This window comes from Daucus carota, chromosome 1 (genome assembly GCF_001625215.2).
Source record: "Daucus carota subsp. sativus chromosome 1, DH1 v3.0, whole genome shotgun sequence".
Classification (NCBI taxonomy): domain Eukaryota; kingdom Viridiplantae; phylum Streptophyta; class Magnoliopsida; order Apiales; family Apiaceae; genus Daucus; species Daucus carota.
Window position 1 is genome coordinate 36,048,863 of NC_030381.2, and position 9,553 is coordinate 36,058,415.

Genomic DNA, 9,553 nt, shown 5'->3' on the forward strand with positions numbered 1-9,553 from the left:
TATGATCGGGCTGTGCAGCCACATATAGAGATGTTAAAGCATGTAAATTACAATAAAGAGTTTTCGAAAGTTCACCTTCAATTGTCCTTAATGCATGTGAGTTTATGCAAGTAGATCTTGAATAGGATATACTAGATCGACTAAGATCAAAACCTAAGCACGAAGTTTCAAAGTTGAGACCCCGGGCATTGTGCAAAATTGCAATATATATGCACTGAAAGAAATTAAAAAGGTTCAAAAAATTATGATATTCAATATTCACTTCGAGTACATCAGATTGACGTTTTGATGTTATGCAAATGACAAAGGGCTAGAGTACGTCTACTACTTCCATCTTTTAATAAGGTGGCGCCCGTCAACCGCCGTTAATATAACTCCGTTAACTCCTAACAAAAGAATAAATGACAAGAGGGTGGTTCACTACAACAAAAACGGGTAAATTTGACCGCCAATTTTCGGTCATATTTAACTAAAAATGACTGCCCGCCGTCAAATTTAGCTAAATTTGACCGGAATTTGTTGGTCTCAAATAGCTTAGTGGAATTTAACATTTTCGGTCATATTTAATCAAATGTGACTGCTTAAAAATGACCGATTAAATATGACTGCGTAAATGTGACTGCCTAATTTGACCTCAACCAGTCATTTTTAGTTCCGATTTTTTGTCTCCAATTTTTTCGTCAAATTCAAATTTCCCGCTACTATTTCAAAAAAATTCAAATTTCCCGCTTTTGACTTAAATTAGCCTTTGTGCCTAAAAAAATAATTAGGCCAACTAAAGAAATAGCATTATCCACAACAAGACTGAAAAAATATTAGGCGATAATAGATCGAGAAGACTGCGCGAAAGGAATTTGCATTTACAGTTAAGTATGATGAGGTTTTGGTGGAAAATGAACAAGGAAAATGCAGAAATTTAGTTTAATATAATGAGGTATTGGATTGATCGGGGATTAATCAGATGATTAATTGAATAATCAGATATTTAATCAGTTTGTTGAGATACGGAATATGGACTAATCGGTGATTAAAATCACCGACTTTGAGAACTTAGATTGAGGAAACAACACATCATCGAGCTTTAGAGTAATAAAACGACAAGGCATTAAGCTAATTTAGAGTTAATAAAGCCGGAAAATCACAGCTATTTTGAAGCAAAATAGCTACATGGCTACCTTTGCGCAGAGTACCCCTGCCCCTTTGGTCATTCAATTAAAGGCATCTCGAATAGGCCACACGTCAAATTTTGGTTAGTGATCTATGTCACAAAGGGCAATCATTGCTTAGATTGCACACCTAACATAACATCAGATAAAATGTGTATGAGCAGAGCTGCTTAAAAATAGACTTGTACAAACTGAAATCGAGATAGATAGTACAGTAGAATAAAAAAAATATGAAATCGAGATAAACTGTTACTAGTACTTCATTTTACAGGTCGTTAGCTATCTTCAGTGTTGTACTTTATCATTTTTCAGTATAATTTTCAATTACATGGAAAAATATACATAACTACATTTGGGGAAGCTATAATTACATATTCGGATTTTAAAGTCTACATTTGTTTATTTTAGGGGGCTCTAGTTACATGTAACATTAAACTATCATGGAATTGGTGTTTTCTTTTTTCTCTATATTAGTTTTCGCGTATTAATTATCAAAGTAGTTTTCTAGGTATTGATCGTAAATATCTTATCTCAATTTGATATAGAGATTATGCTAGAATTTGTGCTCAACATTATTCATCATAAACGACAATTAATCATCTCGTTATTATCGCCACACCCTCGTGACTGTCGCCTCACCTTCCTCTATAATAATGATAATTTATTCACCTCGCTGTTATCGCCTCCACATGGAAAATATCGCCCGTCCACCACTATAAAAAGCATCTCCGTGTTGTTTTGACTCTACAGTTTTCCTTACATTTCTTTTCACTTACATATATAATTTATTGCTCTTAATGGTACACTTATGGTCTATGGAGTGTGTTTGGTGGCACAACGTGAATCTATGTTTGTGTAACTTTGTACTCCCTCCATCCCAAATTAGATGAGCTCGTTGACTTCGGGCACGCACTTTAAAGTCCATTGACCGCATAGCTATATTATATATTTTTAAAATTTTATTTTTGCAAATAAAAATTTAAATATGAAATTTTCATTTACAAAAGAAAAATTAAAAAAATAAATTTCGGAACTAGTCGGTCAATGCACCTTAAGTTACGTGCCCAAAGTCAACTAGCTCATCTAATTTGGGATGGAAGGAGTATTAGGATATGTCGTGATGTTTCGGGTTCAAAACCCACCAAGGTTTACTCCTAGTTGATTACTATATCTCCCTAACAATTAATTAATATCTTGCCAATAATCGCCACAAATAATCTGGTCAGTCTTGGTTAAACCTTAAACATGAACACTAATTATCTTGATTTCATATTATTTATTCTCTGTACTATCTATCTCGATTTCAATTTGTACAAGTCTATTTTTAAACAGCTCTGCTCATACACATTTTATCTGATGTTATGCTAGGTGTGCAATCTAAGCATCTTCAGATGTATTACCAATTAAGAGCATGGCAACAACTTGAGACATTGGTGGTCTTGAAGACACCGGAGATTGAGTGCACAATAAACCTATCTCCATGCATTTCTTCACATCTTCTACCCTGTATTCATCAGGGTCTAGTGTCTTATCTATTAACTCTGAGTACATGTTGTTCTCGTACATTCTCCATGCCTATTACGATGAAAATTTGTAGTATAACATATCAGCTATGGAGAGAAAAATGTTGTCCATTATGTTAGTAATCACATAAGAACTTACATCTTCGAGTAGGTATTCATTGGTAGATTGAACATCATTGCACCTTCTGCCACTAATAATTTCAAGGACTACGATCCCGAAGCCATGTGTATCTACATTCTCAGACAATTGCCCATGTATTGCATACTCTGGTGCCGTATACCCTCTGTTTATGTTAGAAAGTGAGAGTGATATACAGAAAACTTGGTTGTGTATGAGTGATCAGCAACCCGACTTTAAAGAAAGAAAATATCTAGAATTAAATTAATTAGATCGACTTACAATGTCCCAGCAAATTTGGTGTTAACATGACTTTGGCTCTCAGGGAGAAGTCTGGCAAATCCAAAATCAGCAATTTTTGGCTGAAACTCTTCATCAAGCAATATGTTGCTCGATTTTATATCTCGATGTATGATCCTTACATGATATTGTTCATGTAAATAGGCAAGACCCTTGGCTGTGCCAAAAATTATGTCAAACCTTTGTTTCCAGTTAAGAGTCCCTCGCCTTTCACCTGTCTCAGTCAGTAACAGTTTATAAGGCTTATAGTTAATCTTCTAACGCACCAAGAAATCAGCAGTGTTCTTTTTGCTAGAAGATGAAAGCTAGTGAAAACAATCCTAATATATAATCACAAACAAATCTGTAAGCATTTCTGTTATTGCAAAATTAAAGCTAGAATGTAGTAAAAACATCAATAAGTGTGAACTTTACATCAATGGTGGCATCAGTTTACTAACCATATAGAAATTTTCAAGGCTGAAGTTGGCCATGTACTCAATGACAAGAAGTAGTTCCTGTCCTTTAATGCAACATCCAAGGAGACGGATGAGATTACGATGATGAACATTACTAATGAGTCTAACTTCACTATCAAATATTGTCTCTGCTACCCTGCACTACAAGAAATTTCATTATTCCCAACGAAATATTATGTTGGCAAATCAAGAAAATCCGTTGGTAAAAGAGATTCCTAACGGAATGGCCACTGAATTGGACCGTTAGAGTATACGTCGTTGGGAAGCACCTCGCCAACCGAATTAGGTGTCCGTTGCTAAGTTAGCAACCGAGTAGTAACAATCTAGTAACAGACCTCTATTTTGCAAAATAACAAAAGAAACACCATCCCGCCAACAGAATATTCGGTTGGCAATTCTAGCAACAAATGCCCAACGGGAAATCTGATGTTAAATATAGTCTAAATTGTTAAAATTAACAACAAAGAACTAACATACTCTTTCGGTTGTTAAATTTCCGTTAGTAGATAAAAACACATTCTGTTGGTATGCATGCTCAAATACAGTGCAAAATTTTCATTTTCTAGAATTGTTCATTTTTATGTCTATAGAAATGCAAATAAAGAAATAACAAAAGTGTGCTCTTTTCACATAATAAACGTTTCTTTACGATCTTCAAAATGAGTTAAGAGTTGCCCGATACAATTGTGTTCTAGTACTATATCTAAAAGGAGCCATCAATTACTAACGACCATAGCTATTTGATTCTCCATTGATTTCATCTTATCCTTCATCACATTGAGTTCTTCGTGCAACTTCTGATTTTCTGCATCAGCAAAGAATGGATTGCAAGGAATCTCCGGCTTATAAAAGAGAGATTGCAATGAGCCAACTCCATGGACCTTGTTATCTTTTTTTTCACACATGTATTGGTACTTGTCATCCACCTGCTCTCATGAATAAATTGATATCTTAGATAATCTTATATGTAGCTACCAAAAACTCAAGTACTTGCTAAAAAGCAGTTTAACAACATTATGATATAGAATGTAGTGAAACCTAGAATGCAGACACAATCTCAGAGGCCTTAAGCCTATTACTTGACTTCTAATTAATTGAAGATTTGTGGGCATTTTACAGGAGATCCTGAATACTATATGATTTAGATAAAAATGTCAAGAATCCACCGACTAAAGTTTCAATTATTGAAAATTATCAAGAAGCAACAACAAAGACAAAAATAAATTATGTAGAAATAGATAAAGCCCATATCAACAGCAGTCAACAGGTGAACATTAGAGTAAATCATGATGAAAATGAAAAACTCTGCTCTCACTATATACTTCCTCCAGAAAACACCCAAACTCTCTAGTAAAACTAAAGTGCCCTGGCATCAAGTTCATAGATTAAAGTAGCACTATGGCGCACAAACTTATTCTGGATACTTGTAAATGCATTAAGCAACAGTACTTGACCTTAAGCAAACCAAAGGGAACATCAGAGTGAAAAAAAATGCATATATCAAGTGTCAACATAAATTTAATCTACTAGAACCAATAACACAACTTGTTCCTCAATTCAATTTCACAATAAGCTCCCTGTTCAGAACTATAATTACTTGTTAGATTGTATACAAGTATACCTAGAAACCCCCATCATATAGTCAGCAAATGTGAAAATTATGTCAATTAAAAACATAAAGGAACAAAACTATACCTAAAGACTTGCACGATATGACCTCGAAATCGGCCTTTTCTTCTTATCCATCTCTTTGCTAGCCGTTACTACCGCACCAGCTGTTTTTCCGGCTACTAATCGAAGTGTTCGAACCTGAAAAAAAAAGGGGATTACATACACACACATCAAAATCCAAAACCCACACAAATAACAAATCAACAAATAGGAAAAATAGGAAATCAGCAAATCGAAACAAGAACATGAAACCCGTATAAGAACATACATAAACCTAATTGTAAAAACATCAAAATCGAACCCACATAACTTATAAAACATGACAATCGACCAATCGAACCCCAAAAATCAACATCATACTAGAGAAAATCGGAGTAAAACCCTAATGGTAACTAATTTGATAACTAAATCGAAGAATCTCCAAAAAGAAATTCATTCTCGAACAGCGGCGGTGATAAGTTTTGATTATTTTGAAGCTTTGGAGGTGGCCGCCTTTACAAAACACACCTAAAGATATACAAAGAGAGATAGAGTTTTGGGAGAGGCCGAGCTAATTTTGGGGGGAGAGTTTTGTGAATTTTGGGGTTGGGGTTGGGGGGAAAATGGTTGGGGGAGATTCACAAAACAAGGGAAAATTTTTGGTTGTGCGGGATTTTTAAAATTTCATTGAAGGCTAAATAAATATTTTATCGTACTTGACTAAAAATTCATACATAAAAGAAAACTAAATTGTTTTAAAATAATTTTAATCAATATTAACATGTTAAAATGACATCCATATAGTTTGAATCGTCCAAAATAATTTTCTAAAAACTAGTTTCATGTTTCAGGTAAGTATTCGATTAATGACTAAGTAATTTCACCGCATTTGACCACAAAATCCACACACCAAATAAAAGGTTATTTTTTTAAAATAATTTTTTTAATCAATATAACACGTTATAATAACATCCGTATGGTTGGATCATCCAAAATGATTTTTTTAAAAATAATTTCATGTTTCGTGTAAGTATTTCATTAAAGGCTAAGTAATTTGATTGCATTTGACTACAAAATCCACACGCCAAATAAAAGGCTAATTTTTTTTAAAAAAATGTAATCAATATTATCACATTACAATAATATCCGTACGGTTGGATCATCTGATATGATTTATAAAAAAACAGTTTCATGTTTTGGGTAAGTATTCGATTGAAGGCTAAGTAATTTGACCGCAAAATTCACACACCAAATAACAGACATATTTTCTTAAAATTTATTTTAACCAATATTAACACGTTTTAATAACAACTGTACGATTGGATCGTCCAAATTGTTTTTTAAAAAAATAGTTTTATGTTTCGGGTAAGTATTCCATTAAAGACTAAGTAATTTAATTGCATTTGACTACAAAATCCACATACCAAATAAAAGGCTAATTTTTTTTTAAATTTTTTAATCAATATTATTACATTACAATAATATCCGTATAGTTGGATCATCAAAAATAAAAATATTTTATGTTTCGGGTAGGTAAATTGACCGCATTTGACTATAAAATCCACATACCACATAAAAGATTAATTTTAAAAAAAAATTTAAAATATAAAATTTCTAGTTAATAATGTAATATAAAATTTCTAGTTAAAGATGAGCCAATTAACAATTATGTTACATATATAAATCCAAGAATAATACTTAATATTTACAATACATATCAAAGTCCATTATATTATTGGCCTTTTTCTACGACTCAAATCAATTTAATCGACTAAAGCCCATTGGGCTTTAGCATGACACATATGTCAACTAAGAGACTGGCATTGTATCCGTGCATGTGCCCATGTAGTGTATATTAATTGCCCATATTATAAAACTAATAATCAATTACTAACGGAACAGTTAGTATTTATCAACGGAATATCAGTGAACGTAATAACAGATGTTTTCGTTACTAGTCTGTTGTTCATTCCTTGGCCTTTTGTTACTATTCTATTATGTGAATATATTTTCTAACAGAACGTTTCGTTGGTAAATAAGCGTGGGTATTTTGTTAAGACTTGGTTGGCAGAACATTGCCTAATCAAATCGTTACAAATCCGTTGGGAACTACCAACGGACTAATTTCCCTTAGCAAAATCCATTGGCAGAAACGCTTTCTCTTGTAGTGCTGGCGTCTAATGCTATTCTTTTCACTGCAACAATATCCCCATTCTTTAAAGTTCCCTGTCGACAACAGGATGAAGTAAGAACAGGTTGAAAAACCAATTTGTAATTTTATCATCAATAAACAAATGAACAGATCTTGGTACACATATACCTTGTATACATCTCCATAACCACCTTTTCCAAGTTTGTTTACTATGCTGAAATTTTTTGTAGCTAATTTCGAGTCATTATAACTGTATTTTGTAGGGCTTTGCAATTCAGTTGCTCCCAATATGTCACCTGGTACAGTTGCACATGATTAGCACTGTAACAGACATAGCTATCACATGAAGAAGCGATGATATTGCAGATATAGTAAGAGATGAACTAAAACTCCCAGCAACAGAAAATAGTCACCTCTTGGTGCTGCGATTCGTTTCCCTAAAACTTTGTACCATAAATATATATATATATATTGTCATAATCAATATAAGCCCTGCTATCCCCACAATGCTGCCAATTAAAATTGCCTTCCTGTTGCTTGAACTCCCTATATAAAGCACACAGCATCACATTACTAAAGCCTTGCGCGCTATGATTTTTCTTAAATCTTACACACTTAGTGATTAAGAGACAAGAAAGAAATAATAGATGTCCATATTAGCAATGCGCCACACTTTAATGTATCACAGAGCGTGGCCGCGCATCCATCAATTTTAGTACAGCATGCATAGCAAAGACAGTAAGCTCAAAATTTTACCAGAGGGTTGAAAAGAAATATTACCACTTTTCAGGAAAGGTGTGAAATCAGTAGTCTGATATCAGTAGTGTGATATCAGAGGGTTGAATATAGTTTTTGAACCAAAGCAATTTGGCTCAAAAAATATATTCCAATTAAGTACAGGTACCTACAACTATGCAACTAGTCTCCCACTGCAGTTCAGCAGAAATTAATTTTATAAAGAAAATATCTCAGCCAATCAAATCCAAAACATATCCCAGTTTCATAGTCAGGAAGGATTCAAAAGAAACCACCTTATCCAATCAGTTACCAGATATAAGTCTAACAGTCAGGAAAGACACAAGCAAAAACACTAACAAAATGAAGTAATACAACAACATATCAAGGACCACGAAATAGATCATCTCCGATGTAGCCAGCATCAGGAGTGCCATCAGCAATCCAAGAGTCAACTGCATCAAGCTTGTCTGGTAGGAGGTGTGTTATCTGGAATTGTTCAACGCAATTCAGATGGTTGACCAGCCATTTTACATTGAATGATCTTTGCAAGTCAGCAAACTGAACCCTATACTCCGCAATCATTTCAGTATCAACCTCAGTCATCGACGTTCTGGTATAGTCTTTGACTATGGTACAAAACATGTTCAGCTTCATTGTACACAACTTTTTGCTATTGGTGGTGAAGTGGTCAAAGGTTTCTGGATACTTCTTCTCTATGCAATCAAGTAGGCTCAAAAACTCCGAGTTAACCTCATGGCCCTTCCATAATCCAATTTCTCCGGAAGCCCTAGAAGAACTCGCTCGATCATTCTTGGGCTCTGCAACTGGAGTTGTAAAAGAATTTCCTGGCAACTGCCTTTGAATGGACATGCTAACTGATAAGTTATCCTGCAAGAAATACAACAACATAGTCAATTATAATTTATTAACATAAAAAATTATAATAACTTAGTTGTAAGATAAAACTTGGGAGTCGAAATCTATCAAATCAATTACAGCCTTTGTGCTTAAAAAAATAATTAGGCTACTAGAAGAAATAGCTTATCCACAACAAGACTGAAAAATTAGGCAATAACAAATCGAGAAGACTGCGCAAAAGGAATTTGCATTTACTGTTAAGTATGATGAGGTTTTGGTGGAAAATGAACAAAGAGAGTGCAGAAATTTAGTTTCTTCTTGATGGCAATCCCAAACATCATGTGCCACTTCTAACTCTTTCAAACTGCAAGCTTATATGCATGACAAGAATATATAAAAGGTTTGTGCACTTAAACTATTTAAAGGCTCTTAAAGCAAATATTTTCCATATTTGAGCAGAATTAAAATACAGGGATTAAACTAAAACACATAACATAAAATTTTAGGGAATAACTGAGGTCTAAGAACTTAACCAAGTGCACTTCATTTTCAAACTGCGTCATATAAGAAAAGCGGGCATTTCCGACCGT

The 9,553-nt window shown here is 33.9% G+C and overlaps 1 protein-coding gene and 1 long non-coding RNA gene across 2 annotated transcripts; both read right to left on the minus strand.

Moving 5' to 3' along the window:
- Positions 1 to 2,266: 2,266 nt before the first annotated feature.
- Positions 2,267 to 3,580, minus strand: LOC135146820 (cysteine-rich receptor-like protein kinase 3). The gene is made up of 4 exons (XM_064086245.1): positions 3,548 to 3,580; positions 3,090 to 3,364; positions 2,829 to 2,973; positions 2,267 to 2,741 (listed from the first exon to the last, which is right to left on the minus strand). The coding sequence occupies exons 1-4, from the start codon at positions 3,578 to 3,580 to the stop codon at positions 2,544 to 2,546; spliced, it is 651 nt and encodes a 216-aa protein (XP_063942315.1). The 3' UTR covers positions 2,267 to 2,543.
- A 3,805-nt stretch (positions 3,581 to 7,385) lies between these two features.
- On the minus strand, positions 7,386 to 9,278 carry LOC108221838 (uncharacterized). Its single transcript, XR_010285816.1, has 3 exons — positions 7,781 to 9,278; positions 7,536 to 7,663; positions 7,386 to 7,441 (listed from the first exon to the last, which is right to left on the minus strand). It is a non-coding gene; the product is annotated as an uncharacterized LOC108221838 (long non-coding RNA).
- Positions 9,279 to 9,553: the final 275 nt, after the last annotated feature.

Bases quoted from the DNA above. Each gene is read 5' to 3' on its own strand.
- LOC135146820 (XM_064086245.1), bottom strand. From the start codon at position 3,580: ATGGCCAACTTCAGCCTTGAAAATTTCTATATG. The intron at 2,974-3,089 runs GTAAGTCGATCT...TAACATAAACAG, and splicing joins ACCAAATTTGCTGGGACATT to AGGGTATACGGCACCAGAGT. The intron at 2,742-2,828 runs GTAAGTTCTTAT...TCATCGTAATAG, and splicing joins ATGAATACCTACTCGAAGAT to GCATGGAGAATGTACGAGAA.